This window comes from Ornithorhynchus anatinus, chromosome 6, assembly GCF_004115215.2.
Source record: "Ornithorhynchus anatinus isolate Pmale09 chromosome 6, mOrnAna1.pri.v4, whole genome shotgun sequence".
Taxonomy (NCBI): Eukaryota; Metazoa; Chordata; class Mammalia; order Monotremata; family Ornithorhynchidae; genus Ornithorhynchus; species Ornithorhynchus anatinus.
Window position 1 is genome coordinate 21,051,834 of NC_041733.1, and position 15,305 is coordinate 21,067,138.

General features: G+C 47.4%; 1 protein-coding gene across 2 annotated transcripts in view; it reads left to right on the forward strand.

Annotated features, from left to right (window-relative positions):
* The first annotated feature begins 7,116 nt into the window (after positions 1-7,116).
* The window catches only part of PHF8 (PHD finger protein 8), a 32,629-nt gene continuing 24,440 nt past the window's right edge, over positions 7,117-15,305 (forward strand). Inside the window, exon 1 of one of the 2 annotated variants that reach the window (XM_001508479.4) lies at positions 7,117-7,832. In XM_001508479.4, the coding sequence (XP_001508529.2) occupies positions 7,735-7,832 (98 nt within the window). In that variant the 5' untranslated portion in view covers positions 7,117-7,734. The remainder of the gene's footprint in view (positions 7,833-15,305) is intronic. The other variant, XM_007669686.3, reaches the window with a different exon arrangement.

The window sequence follows — 15,305 nt, forward strand, 5'->3', positions numbered from 1 at the left end:
CTTGTGGTGTGCTGGATTTTTATTTTGTGTTCCCGTTCTGAAGCCAATCTGACAGGTGAGAAAGTGCTTGAAATCAAAAACACAACCGCAGCACGTCATGTAGGATTGAAAACTCAGAGCGGCAAACAAGTCAGTGACTAAAACTGACTAAATAAAAGCCTGTGGTCAAACCAAGTTTGTAATTTTAAAACTTCCCAATCAGATCGAAGTCCTCAATTTCACATTGAGGTAGTGACAGTGACACAGGGAAAGCTTTTGGAAAGTAATTTTCGTTTGGGAACATATGGGTTTAGATAGCAGTTGTGAGTGGAAGCCAGGAGTCTCTACTCCTCCACTTCATTCCTTGCTGAGTAACCTTGGGTTTTCCTTCCTAACCATTTGGTGCCTTGGTCTCCCAAAAGGGAGAGAATTGAACTTCAAGTGATTTCAGCTCACTAAGATTGGTAAATAGTGCTCAGCTCTATAATTGAAAAGAAATTGGAACAAGCAAAGCTTTGTTACCAATTCTTAATGTGCTTAGTAATTTACAGAGGGCATGTTGGGATTAATTTAGGTTCGTTATTTTATTTTCCTTAATAGTGACAGACTTTTCCCAGGGAGGTAAGAATTAGACTGCAGGAGAACTAGGGGACCGCTTCTGGTAATTTTGCCGCCCAAAAGCGAGGGTGATACCAAGGATTAAAAAACTGATAATTGCAGTTTGGTGGTGGTATGGCCATGACTGAGTGACTGAAATAGCCGGTATATACATGGTGTTTGAATTGTCTGTTTTCCAGAATGATGTTTTTTGCTTTGAATTGCAGCACGACATCCCAAAAAGCCACGCACTGGCAGCAGAAAGTGCACTAGCTTTATCAGGAGATGAAGTTTGGTACTGAAACCCGTGCTCTAATGCTCTTGAATGCATCTGGTGGTTTGTCCCATATAAATGGAAAGAGCCCGGCCCTTGGAGTCAGAGGACTGTAGGGTCTAATCCCAGCACTGCCAGTTGCCTTCTGTGTGACCTTGGGCAAGTCACTTAACTTCTCTGTGCCTCAATTTCCTCGTCTGTGAAATGGGGGTTTAGCACCTGTTCTCCCTTCTACTTGGGCTGTGAGCCCCATGTGGGACAGACTGGGGTCAACCTGATTGGCTTGTAACTCTCCAGGGTTTAGGAGAGTACTTGACCCAGAATAAGTGCTTAACAAATACCATAATGAGAATAATAATGCTGAACACTTCTTTCATTCGGTCGTGTTTATTAAGCACTTACTGTGTGCAAATCACTTCTGCCGAGAAGAACCCTGAGTCCTTTGCACAGGGTGAAGAAAGGCAGAAAGAGCCGGGGAGTTAACCTCAGTTCCCTACTGCCTCAAATGTGGCCAACGTGACCGAAAGTGGAGGTCTCTGCGGGGGCCCGGTCATCTGGACACAGACTTGATCATTTTGCTAGTACAGATTGGGCTGCTTGTTGCTTGAGGTGTGGTCATCGGACGCTCCGGCTCAGAGACTGGCAGGGAGAGCTAGGGATCACATACAGCCTATGCCCTAATGCAAACTTTTTAACCAGGGCTATTTCCAAGTACTCTGAGGGTCACGGCCATGATAGCAGCAACAACTCCTGCCCTGGTCAGGAGTTGCGCCCGGCTGAAATGAGAACTCCAGGGAACCCAACCAGAGTGGAGAAACCACAGCCGGAGCAGACGAGGCACTGGGTTCCACCTCTTCCCGCGGGTTGGTCCTCTAATGTGGGAATGGCAAGAATCAGCCCCTCAACCCTGGAGGCACAAATTAGTGGCCGCTTCTTGTCTCACCTTCCAGGTGCTGCTTCTCTTCCTTGACCCTGGCGTGCTTTCCTCCTCTGGATGTATGCGGGTGGAGGGAATGAAGACTGTGAGCCCCACGTGGGACAACCTGATCACCTTGTATCCCCCAGCAATTAGAACAGTGATTTGCACATAGTAAGCGCCAAATACCAGCATTATTATCATTATTATTAGGAGTGGGGTGGGGCTGGATTGGCCTCTTCCAGTTTGGCCTCTTCCAGTTTGGCCACTTTGGGGAATAGACTAAACTCGTTGTGGGCAGGGAATGTGTCTCTCAACTGTGGTGTACTGTACTCTCCCAAGGTGGTCCGCACACGGGAAGCGCTCGGTGGGCACCATCGATTGATTGAATGGAGCTGCGGCCAAAATGCCCCTGAAGGTGGGTCACTGAACACGGTCTTCTATCTTGCAACGGTCGCCCTGCTTGTGAAAAGGAAATCAGTGGACTACCTCCCCGGGAGAGGGCTCAGATAGAGAAGCAGTGTGGCTCCAGGCCTTGGGAGTCAGAGGTCGCGGGTTCTAATCCCGCCTCCGCCACTTAGCTGTGTGACTTTGGGCAAGTCATTTACCTTCTCGGGGCCTCAGTGACCTCATTGGTAAAATGGGAATTAAGACTGTGAGCCTATGTGAGACAACTTACCCTCTATCTACCCCCGTGTTTAGAACAGTGCTTGGCAAATAGTAAGCGCGTGGCTTAGTGGAAAGAGGATGGGCTGGGGAGTCAGAGATCATGGGTTCAAATCCAGGCTCTGCTGCTTGTCGGCTGTGTGACTTTGAGCAAGTCACCTAACTTCTCTCTGCCTCAGTTCCCTCAATTGTAAAATGGGGATTAAGGCCGTGAGCCCACGTGAGACAACCTGATCACCTTGTATCCTCCCCGGCGATTAGAAGATGGATTTGAACCCATGACCTCTGACTCCCAAGCCCGGGGTCTTTCCACTGAGGCACGCTGCTTCTCTCTTTATCCTTTAAAGCCTGCCTGAGCCCCCGCAAACCTTAATCAATCAATCAGTCACTGGTGGCCGAGCGCTTACTGTGGCCAGAGTACAATACAACAAACCTGTATTAACCCATTGAATGCTTAAATACCTTAAATAATAATGTTGGTATTTGTTAAGCGCTTGCTATGTGCAGAGCACTGTCCTAAGCACTGGGGGAGATACGGGGTGATCAGGTTGTCCCACGTGAGGCTCGTGGTTAATCCCCATTTTACAGATGAGGGAACTGAGGCACAGAGAAGGTAAGTCACTTGCCCACAGTCACACAGCTGACAAGTGACAGAGTCAGAATTCAAACCCATGACGTCTGACTCCCAAGCCCAGGCTCTTTCCATTGAGCCATGCTGCTTCTCCAAGGAACATCAGTGGTATTTACTAAGCGCTCACTTGTGTACGCAGCACTTTACCAGAGAAGCAACGTGGTTTAGTGGTAAAAGCCCGGGCTTGGGAGTCAGAGGTCACGGGTTCGAATCCCCGCTCCCTCACATGTCAGCTGTGTGACTTTGGGCGAATCAGTTCCCTTGTCTGTACAATGGGCATTAAGACTGTGAGCCCCACGTGGAATTACCTTGTATCTACCCCAGCGCTTAGAACAGTGCTTAGCACAGAGTAAGCGCTTAACAAATACCAAGGTTATTATTACAACTAAGTGCTTGGAAGAATACAGTATAACAAAGTTGGGAGACATGTTCCCTGCCCACAATGAATTTAGGATCTACAGGGGATATATATATAGATATATAGAGAGATATATATGTATATGTGCATAGATATATATATACATATATATATAACCGATTTTATAAAATATTTTTAAAAATACATATTGATCGGAAGTGTCCAAATAGGTGTGGTTTTGTAAGCACGGTTAAGGGTTTGATTGATGTGGGTTATGTGCATATGGGGTGGGGAAAGGAGAATAATGTAGATAAAGAATAATAATAATAAGGCAATTATGGTACTATGTGCCAAGCATTGTTCTAAGCACTAAGGTAGATACAAATCAATTAGGTTGGACATGGTGCCCGTCCCACAGGGGCTCCCACTCTTAATCCCCATTTTCCAGATGAGGTAGAGAAGCAGCGGGGCTCCGTGGAAAAAGCCTGGGCTTGGGAATCAGAGGTCATGGGTTCTAATCCCGGCTCCGCCACTTATCAGCTGTGTGACTCTGGGCAAGTCACTTGACTTCTCTGGGCCTCAGTTACCTCATCTGTAAAATGGGGATGAAGATTGTGAGCCCCACGTGGACAACCTAATTACCTTTTATCTCCCCAGCACTTAAAAGAGTGCTTGGCACATAGTAAGCGCTTAACAAATACCAAAATTATTATTATTATTATTATTCTAATCTCGGCTCTGCTCCTGGTCTGCTGGTGACCTTGGGCAAGTCACTTCACTTTTCTGGGCCTCAGTTCCCTCATCTGTAAAATGGGGATGAAGACTGTGAGCCCCACGTGGGACAACCTGATGAACTGGTATCCACCCCAGCGCTTAAAGCAGTGCTTGGCACAGAGTAAGCGCTTAACAAATAGCACCATTATTATTGTTTGAGAAGCAGCGTGGCTCAGTGGAAACAGCACGGACTTTGGAGTCAGAGGTCATGGGTTCGAATCCCGGCTCTGCCACGTGTCAGCTGTGTGACTGTGGGCAAGTCACTTCACTTCTCGGTGCCTCAGTTACCTCATCTGTAAAATGGGGATCAAGACTGTGAGCCCCAGGTGGGACAATCTGATTCCCCTGTGTCTACCCCAATGCTTAGAACAGTGCTCTGCACATAGTAAGCGCTTAACAAATACCAACATTATTATTAACTGAGGCCCAGAGCAGTGAAGTGACTTAACCAAGGTCACACAGTGGGACACACGTGATGGAGCGGGATTAGAACCCAAGTCCTTCTCCCAGGCCCGTGCTCTGTCCACTGAGCCACACTGCTTCGCAGAGTGTAAAGGTGTCTATTGGGGGATGGCAGGGGGTGCTGAGGACCAAGAAAGATTGAGAGATCCCGCTTTGTCAGGAGATTCGTTTCTCCAGGAGACTAATCTGGTGACTGTTCCCGTTACTGGAGAAGCAGCGGGGCTCAGTGGTAAGAAAGAGCTCGGGTTTAGGAGTCAGAGGTCATGGGTTCTAATCCCGCCTCCGCCACGTGTCAGCTGGGTGACTTTGGGCAAGTCACTTCACTTCTTGGGGCCTCAGTGACCTCATCTGGAAAACAGGAATGAAAAGTGTGAGCCCCACATGAGACCACCTGATGACCCTGTTTCTAACCTGGTGCTTAGAACAGTGCTCGGCACATAGTAAGCGCTTAACAAAATACCAACATTATTATTACTGTTGTATTTCCCTCTCCCAAGCTCTTAGTTCTGCACTCCGCACCTAGCTCAGTAAAGCGCTCAGTAAATAGGACCGATTGATCCCTAATCTCAGGTAATAATAGTTTATAATATATAATTGTTACACTGCAACAATAATTTATAATAAAATAATAATTCAATATTATTTAAATTCATGCACTGTTATTAAAGTATTATAATATCAATATTATCATTATATTATATCGTACCTATTTATATTATGATATGCACATAGTATACAACTATTATAACAATGATATATAATGAAATAATAATTCGATATTATTCATATTCACATAGTTATATGCTTAATAATAATAGTAATTATTATACTAATAATGCCATTCTATTATATATTTTTTCTAATATTTATATTATTCATAATACACTTATAATATTATATTATAGCAATACTTTATAATGCAATAATTCAATATTATTTATATTCATACATTATGTTACTAAATTATTATATCAATAATACGGTTAATATATATTTATATTATTTATGGCACGCTTATAATATATAACGGTTATAACAATAATTTATAATAAAATCGTAATTCAATATCATTTATATTTATACATTGTTATTAAATTATTATAATATCAATACTACATTTCCTAATACTTCTTTTCTATATAATTTATAATACACTTATAATGTAATCATATCATAACAATAATTTATAATAAAATAACAATTCAATAACTGATATTTGTGCATTCATTATTAAATTATCATAATATTAATGATACGATTATATTATTCATTCAGTAGTACTTATTGAGCTCTTACTATGTGCAGACCGCTGTACCAAGCGCTTGAATTATTATGATCTATCACATCTATTATTTACATTACTTACAACACGCTTATAATTCTTATATTGTAACAATAATTTATATTATAATTCAATATTGTTTCTATTCATATAGCATTATGTTATTACAATATTAATGATAGTATATTATAATGTTTATCTGTTATGGCTCAGTGGAAAGAGCCCGGGCTTGGGAGTCAGAGGTCATGGGTTCGAATCCCAGCTCTACCACTTGGCAGTTGGGGGACTGTGGGCAGGTCACTTCCCTACTCTGGGCCTCAGTTCCCTCATCTGTAAAATGGGGATGAAGACTGTGAGTCTCACGGGGGACAACCTGATGACCCTGGATCTCCCCCAGCGCTTAGAACAGGCGCTTAACAAATACCCACATTATTACTATAGAGAAGCAGCGTGGCTCAGTAGAAAGAGCCTGGGCTTGGGAGTCAGAGGTCATGGGTTCGAATCCCGGCTCTGCCACTGGTCAGCTGCGTGACTTGGGGCAAGTCACTTCACTTCTCTGGGCCTCAGTGACCTCATCTGTCAAATGGGGATGAAGACCGGGAGCCTCACGGGGGACAACCTGATGACCCTGTCTCTCCCCCAGCGCTTAGAACAGCCCTCGGCATATAGTAAGCGCTTAACAAATACCAACATTATCATTTATTAATTCCGGCCCCGCCACTTGTCAGCTGTGTGACTTTGGGCCGGTCACTTGACTTCTCTGGGCCTCGGTGACCTCATCTGTCAAATGGGGCTGAAGCCAGGGAGCCTCAACCTGATGACCCTGGATCTCCCCCCGGCGCTTAGAACAGTGGTCGGCACAGAGTAAGCGCTTAACAAACACCCACATTATCATTTATATTTAATGCAATCATTATCATCGTCATTTGCTGCGCGCTTAGACGGCGCCAAGCAGGGTCGTCGGGGCCCGTCGAGGCCGGTCCTGCCCCTCCCAAGATGGCGTCCCCGTCCTCCCTCTCGACGCCCCTCTCAAGATGGCGCCCGCGCATGCGCGCTTCCACAAATGGGGGATCCGCCACACCTAAGATGGCAGCCACGCCCCCCCCCCCGAGCCCCGGGGCCGCCCATAGGGGCCACTCTCAAGATGGCGCCCGCTCGGCCTCCCCCCTCCCCCCGGGCCTCTTATTTTGAATAAACTTTATTGGGCCCCCGGAGCAGCGGCCGCCGCGTCCCCCGGGGCTTCTCCGCGGACTTTTCGGTTGGTGTCACCCCCCCCCCCCCGAGAGGAGCGGGAGAGGGGCAGACCTTCCCTCCGCTTCCCGCTTTTCCCCTCACCGCTTCAGGGCGTCGGGGCGCCGAGGCCTTCGCCGCCGAGTAGGCCTCAGCCCCGGCCTCGCGTAGCGGCGCGCGGGGCCTCGAAGGGCCCAACTCCCCTTCCCGGCCTTCGGGGGACGCCCAGAGGAAGGGCGGGATTGGGAGAGGAAGGGAGGGAGGGAGCGCCGAGGGACGGTGGCGGGGGGGGAAAGAGGACCGTCACCCCGTCCCTCAACTTTGGGTGAGCGTGGGGGTCGTCGTCGGTCCCGGGGGAGCGGGGGAAGGGGCGTCCCGTCGAGGGGCCCTTCCAGCATATAGGCCGCCGTCCGAGGAGGCGTCTCCCCCACAGCCCCCGAGGCTGAATGCGGCCCCCGCGGCGGCCAGGGGCTCGGCCCCCTGAGGCGGGCGGACCCTCGCTGCCCTGAACGGCCGGACTTTTTCGGGCGGCCCGCCAAGGCCCCCGCCGCCCCCGCCCCCGAAGATGGCCTCCGTCCCCGTCTATTGTCTCTGCCGCCTGCCCTACGATGTCACCCGCTTCATGATCGAGTGCGACGTCTGCCAGGACTGGTTCCACGGCAGGTAAGCGGGGGGACGGGGGAACAAGCGCCCCTGCCTGCCTGCCTTCCTACTGATGGACCGCTTACTCTGCGCGGCCCACCCTAATCGTCAGCGTGATACCGATGTGGGTATTTCTTAGGCGCTGATAATGCACGGCCCACTCTAATCATCAGCGTGATACTGATGTGGGTATTTCTTAGGCGCTTACAATGCACGGCCCACTCTAATCATCAGGGTAATACTGAGGTGGGCATTTGTTAAGCGCTTACTCTGCGCGGCCCACTCTAATCATCAGGGTAATACAGAGGTGGGCATTTCTTAAGCGCTTACTCTGGGCAGGTCACTCGAATCATCAGGGTAATACTGACGTGGGCATTTCTTAAGCGCTTACTCTGGGCAGGTCACTCTGATCACCAGCGTGATACTGATGAGGGTATTTCTTAAGCGCTCACAATGCACGGCCCACTCTAATCATCAGGGTAATACTGATGTGGGCATTTCTTAAGCGCTTACTCTGTGCAGGTCACTCGAGTCACCAACGTGATACTGATGAGGGTATTTCTTAAGCGCTCACAATGCACGGCCCACTGTAATCATCAGGGTAATACTGATGTGGGTATTTGTTAAGCGCTTACTCTGCGCAGCCCACTGTAATCCACAGCGGGATACTGATGTGGGTATTTCTTAAGCGCTTACAATGCACGGCCCACTCTAATCATCAGCATGATAGTGATGTGGGTATTTGCTAAGTGCTTACTCTGCGCGGCCCACTGTAATCATCAGGGTAATACTGATGTGGGCATTTCTTAAGCGCTTACTCTGCGCGGTCCACTGTAATCACCTTGTTTTTGTCTGTCCGTCTCCCCCGATTAGACTGAGCCTGTCATTGGGCAGGGATTGTCTCTATCTGTTGCCCAATTGTACATTCCAAGCGCTTAGTACGGTGCTCTGCACATAGTAAGGTCTCAATAAATACAATTGAATGAATGAGTCAGCGTGATACTCATGTGGGAATTTCTTAAGCGCTTACAATGTGCAGCCCACTCTAATCATCAGCGTGATACTGATGTGGGCATTTCTGAAGGACATACTCTGCACGGCCCACTAATCCTCAGCATGATACTGATGTGGGCATTTCTTAAGCGCTTACTCTGTGCAGGTCACTCTGATCATCAGTGTGATACTGATGTAGGCATTTCTTAAGCGCTTACTCTACGCAGCCCACTCTAATCATCAGCGTGATACTGATGTGGATATTTCTTAAGCGCTTACTATGCGCCGGGCACCGTTCTAAGCACTGGGAGAGATACAAGGTCATCAGGTGTTCCCACGTGGGGCTCACAGTCGTCATCCCCATTTGGCAGAGGAGCTCACTGAGGTTCAGAGAAGTTAATAATAATGTTGGTATTTAAGCGCTTACTATATGCCGAGCACCGTTCTAAGCGCCGAGGGAGATAGAGGGTCATTAGGTGTTCCCACGTGGGGCTCACAGTCATCATCCCCATTTGGCAGAGGAGGGAACTGAGGCACAGAAAAGTTAATAGTTATGTCGGAAGATGAGGTAACTGACCCATAGAGAATAATAATGATGGTATTTGGTAAGCCCTTATTATGTTCAAAGCAGTGTTCTATACCCTGGGGGGGATACAAGGTGATCAGGTTGTCCCACGTGGGGCTCACAGTCTTCATCCCTGTTTGACAGTTGAGGGAACTGAGGCACAGAGAAAAATAATAATGTTGGTATTTGTTAAGCGCTTACTATGTGCCGAGCGCCATTCTCAGCGCTGGGGTAGGTACAGGGTCATCAGGTGGTCCCACATGGGGCTCACAGTCTTCATCACCATTTTACAGATGAGGTCACTGAAGAACAGAGAAGTTAATAGTAGTGTTGGTATTTGTGAAGCACTTACTATGTGCCGAGCACTGTTGCTGGGGGACATACAAGGTGATCAGATTGTCCCATGTGGGGCTCACAGTCTTTATCCCCATTTGACAGATGAGGGAACTGAGGCCCAGAGAAGTGAAATGACTTGCCCAAGGTCATACCGCAGATGAGTGGTGGAGCCGGGATTAGAACCCATGACCTCTGACTCCCAAGCCCGGGCTCTTAACACTAAGCCACGTTTCTTCTTAATTATAATGTTGGTATTTGTTAAGCGCTTACTATGTGCCCAGCACTGTTCTAAGCAGTGAGGTAGATACATTCCCTCATATTTAGTGAGCGCTTACTGTGTGCAGAGCTCTGTACTGAGCGCTTGGAAAGTACAGTTCGGCAACAGGGACAGCCATTCCCCAACATCAGGCTCACAGCCTCCCTCTACGCACAGTATTGTCCATCGTTGTTCCCCCAATAACTGCAGCCTAACCTCCAACTTCTCCCCCGCCCCTTAATAATAATAATAATTATTATTATTGTTATGGTATTTGTTAATAACGATAATAATGATGGTATCTATTAAGCGCTTACTGTGTGCCAAACACTGTTCTAAGCACTGGGGAAGACACAAGGAAATCGGGTCGTCCCACGTGGAGCTCACAGTCGTAATCCCCAGTTTACAGAGGAGGGAACTGAGGCCCAGAGAAGTTAAGGGACTTGCCCGAATTCACACAGCTGACCGGTGGTGGAGCCGGGATTAGAACCCACAACCTCTGTCTCCCAAACCCCGGGCTCTTTCCCCTAAGCCACGCTGCTGCAGCCTCTTGTTTCATATCAGAATCCTTATTGAAAGTTTTATGATTCTAAAATTCTCCCACACCACGCAGGTGCCGTCTTTTCTCTCCCCATAGCCCATCCCGCAGCTCCAATTAATCAATCGTATTCACTGAGTGCTTACTATGTGCGGAGCCCTGTACTAAGTGCTTGGGAGAGTACAATATAACAGTACAGCTCCCTTGTACCTCCAGAGGTCAGGTCTCCTTTATAAACCTCTTATTTCTCAACCTCTGGTTGAGTTTTCATTCTCTTCCTCATCTCCACTCAAATCTCTCTCTGCCGTGGTTTTGCCGTGACTTTGAAATGTGGAGAGTGGAGATGGGATCCAACTGCTGCTGCTGAGGTAAATTCCTTGCAGAGACATCGTCGTTGGCCTGCAGAGTCCAATTATGAGTTATTCAGAGTTAAACGAGGAAGCAAAATTAACTGAAACCCTGAGGTTAAATCAATACGCGTCTTTAAAAAATCTGAATCTAAGCCAATCATCCTTAAGTAGGAGTAGAGTACGCTTATCCAAAGCTGGGAGACTGAAGAAATAAATGTTATTCTGTTACTGCATTCATCATTTTTAACTCAGGAAAAAGTCCCAGATCAGTGGATTGCACAGGTTCCAACTCTTGCCTGCTGGGGGACGTTGGGCAAGTCATTTAATTTCTCTGCACTTCAGTTTCCTCCTCTGTAAAATGGGGATTAAATACCCGTTTGCCCTCCCCTTTAGACTGTGGGACAGGCACTCTGTCCAACCTGATGATCTGGTGTCTGCTCTTAGTTTGGTGCTTGGCACAGGGTAAGTAATTATAGGTACTGTAATCATTACTATTAATAATATTAATAATTTCATGAGACCATCTGGCAGTCAGTGGCAGAAGTAGTTCAAAGCCTGATCCTGTGGTCTAGTATTTTGTGCCTCAAAGACAATCAGCAGCTTCTAAGAGAGTCATGATTTGGAGACCATGTTCACATTAAAATTGGGAATGGTTGAACAAATTCTGTTTTGAGCAACAGCCATCATCATCGCCATCCTCCCCACAGTATTTTTTGTGTACTGAATATTCCTCCTCTGAATGGTTGAAAGTAGAGGCAATGGGAATAGATGGGAATAAAAGAAAGAGTGAAAGTTTTTCCAGACTTCAGCCTGCCACTCTGACTCCATGGGCACTGATCCCGGCAGGATTTTCTCAGTGTCCTGCTGATTCGCCCCGGAGGAATTTACAGTCTAACCGAGAAAGGCCGGGCTACGGTACATTAATGGAAAAACATGACACGTAATAAATACCGGGGAAAGAGGAGTATATTAGTAGGAGAGTCATCAGGGAATTCCTCTTGGGGAAGGTGGATTTTTAGAAGGATTTTGAAGATGGGAGGGAAATGGTTTGACAAAACTAAATGGAGATTTTTTTCATTTGTGGCAGAATGTCATGAACAGTGGATTGAAGGTGGAAAAGTTAGGAATGAGGAGATTTGCTGGGAAGAAGAGGAGGGCAGAGAGTGGAATGTAGTGGGAGAAAGAGGGGCTAGCTGGGTCAGCCGTAAATTCAGTGGTCAGGAGTTATTGTTTTATGCAGTGGAGAATTCTTGGAGGTTCTGAAGCGGGGAAGGATGGGCTCCTATTGGTGGGTGACTCGTATGTTTGTAAGAGAAAGTGAAGACTGTAAGATCCCTGGAGGCCGGGGTTGTCTATTCGTCTTCTGTTTCTGTATTTATTAAGCGCTTACTTTGTGCCGATCACTGTGCAGGGAGAGAGATTCAGATGTAACAGATGAGAGACAGTCCCTTTCCCACATGGGACTTGCAGCGTCAGTTAGGGTAGAGGAGGGTTGCAGTGTGTTGCTATGGCAACAGGAGCCCGTCAACAAGCCAAGAAAGGATCTTGGAGGTGAGAATCTTCACACTCAACAGTCCTTCGTTTGTCTACTTTCCCGAGTGCCCAGTACATTGGTTTGCATCTAGTAGGTGCTCAATAAATCCCACTGATTGACTGCAGGTAGATGAATGAGGCTGTTATATGTAAGGAGGCGAGTAGGTCCTTAATATGGTCGCGACAGACAGGGTGGAGATAATGGTGATGGTATTTGTTAAGGGCTTACTATGTGCCAAGCACTGCTCTAAGCACTGGGGTAGATACAAGGTAAGCAGGTTGTCCCTCGTGGGGCTCCCAGTCTTCATCCCCGTTTCACAGATGAGGTAACTGAGGCACAGAGAAGTTAAGTGGCTCGCCCAAAGCCCCACAGCATGATGGTGTTCGTTAAGTGCTTACTACGTGCCAGATACTGTACTAAGCGCTGGGGTGGATACAAGCAAATCGAGTCGGACACAGTCCCAGTCCCATGTGGGGGCTCACAGTCTCAGTACCCACTTTACAGATGAGGTCACCGAGGCCCAGAGAAGTGAAGTGGCTTGCCCAGGGTCCCACAGCAGCCATGTGGCACAACTGGGATTATGAAATGTTACTGAAGAATTATCAGCAGGGCTTTAGAGATTGACTGTGGAAATATATCAGGAGGGGGGGGTCAGAGATGATGCTGAAAATTGCAGGTTCATGGGCCTGAGAGGAATGGTAATAGTAGTGGGAAGGTTAGGAAGTGCGGTGGCTTTAGGACAGAAAAAGAAAATTTCAGTTTTAGCTGTGCTGCGGTTGTCTAGATAGAAATGCCCTGGAGGGAGAAGTGGTGTGGCCTAGTGGATAGCCCGGGCTTGGAAGTCAGTGGACCTGTGTTCTAATTCTGGCTCTTCCACTTCTCTGCTGTGTGACCTTGGGCAAGTCATGTACCTTCCCAGCGCCGCAGTTTCCTCATCTGTAAAGTGATGATTAAAACCGTGAGCTCCATGGAGGACATCGGACTTTGTCCAACCAGGTTAGCTTGTATCCATCTCAGTGATTAGTACAGTGCCTGGCACATATCAAGCACTTAAATACCATAAAACAAAAACAAAAAAAGGGAAACACGAGATCAGGGCTGGAAATAGAGAGTTGGGAATCATTTGAATAGTTGAAACCATGCGAGCTGATGAGCTCCCCTTTCGAGAGATCCCCAGAGTTGGAGGGTGAGAGGTAGAGCAGCCAGGAAAAAAAAGAAAAAAGACGGGTTGGAGAGTTAGTGTGAGGACCAGGTTTTCCTGTGTCCGTGAAACTCAAGCAGAACGTTGCTTCTTCCCTGCCTAAGGTGCCAACTTGGGGCTCAGGTCCATGGTTCGCCCTGCCAAGGGGATGAAACCAGAATGGGATGTGACTCTTCTTGGCGTGGGGTGAAGTCAGCCTGGTTCTTTCATTTTTCAAGATAAAAAGGGGCTGTGGGGTTTGGCTTTCTGCAGTACAGGAAGTGAGGGGAGGCCGTGGCCTGATGAGGCTTCTCACTCAAGTAGCAGATCAGGAGTTAGTTTATACATTGGTCGAGTCCGATTTAAACTTCAGTGTCGAGCGGCATATTTAGCTGGATTGGATTGGGTGGTTTCCTCTTCCACCTCGAAGCTTCAGATTTCCATTCAGGTCAGCGATGACGACAGAGTTGTTTCTACCTGCCTAGGGTTAAGGTTACCTATTAGAAATGGCTAGGGCTTCTGCTCCGGAGAGTGCAGGAGCACAGTCAACCAATTAACAGAATTTACTAAGTACCTACTCTATGCAGAGCATAGAAGGACTAACTGCTTGAGAGAATAAAGAAGAATAGGCACAGACCCTTGCCTTCTATTTAATAATAGGGGCTCCAGGCAGACCTTATTAAGTCCAGATAGTTGGAGCAGGTAAAAGACCGGGGGCAACTGGCAAGGGAAAGGGACTAGAAAGATAAATAGATGAATAAATGTGTGTGTCACCCAATATGCTCATAATTGCTGAGGATAACTGTATATGCATTAAGTGCTGCTATTGGCTTTGGGAACAACCTGACCTCGGGTAGAGGAAATTAATCGGAGAAATCTCCCTGGAGGAGGCCTAGAAGGTGGAAGAGCCAGAGTCTGGTGGGTTTGAAGAGGTGGGAGAAGCAACATGGAGCAGCAATGAGGCTTGGGAGTCAGAGGTCGTGGGTTCTAATCCCGGCTATGTGGCACTGGACAAGTCACTTCACTTCTCTGGGCCTCAGGTACCTCATCCGTAAAATGGGGATTAAAAGTGTGAGCCCCATGTGAGACAGGGACTGTGTCCACCCTGATTGACTTGTATCTACCCCAGTGCTTAGAGTAGTGCTTGGCACAGAGTAATCACTTAGCAAGTACCATTATAATTATTATTGTTATAATGGCAGTCCAAATCACAGAATCCTTTCTGGACTTCAATGAGAAGCAGTGTTGCTTAGTGGATAGGGCCTGGCCTTGGGACTCAGAGGAGCTGGGTTCTAATCTCGGCTCCCCCCCCCCCCCCCCGCTGTGTGACCTTGGGCAAGTCGCCGAACTTTTCAGTGCCTCAGTTTCCTCATCTGTAAAATGGGAATTAAATACTAGTCCCCCCCTCCTACATAGGCTGCAAGCCCCATGTAGGATAGGGACTCTGTCCAACCTGATTATCTCGTATCTACCCCAGTGCTTATTACAGTGCTTGGCACATAATGAGTGCTTAATGAATACTATGGTTCTTCTCCTTATTAATATTATTATTGCTTCTACCCTTCCTTAAAAGGAAGACTGATGGCTCAAATGAATACCGGAGGGGATTCCATAAATACTGACTGCTTCCTGATCTAATGTAGCTCTCAGGACAGTTATAAGGATAAGTATCTTCCAGGCAAATGCTTGAACAGAGTGCTAGGTGAAGAGAAAAGGGATGAGGGATTGCAAAAGACTTTGAG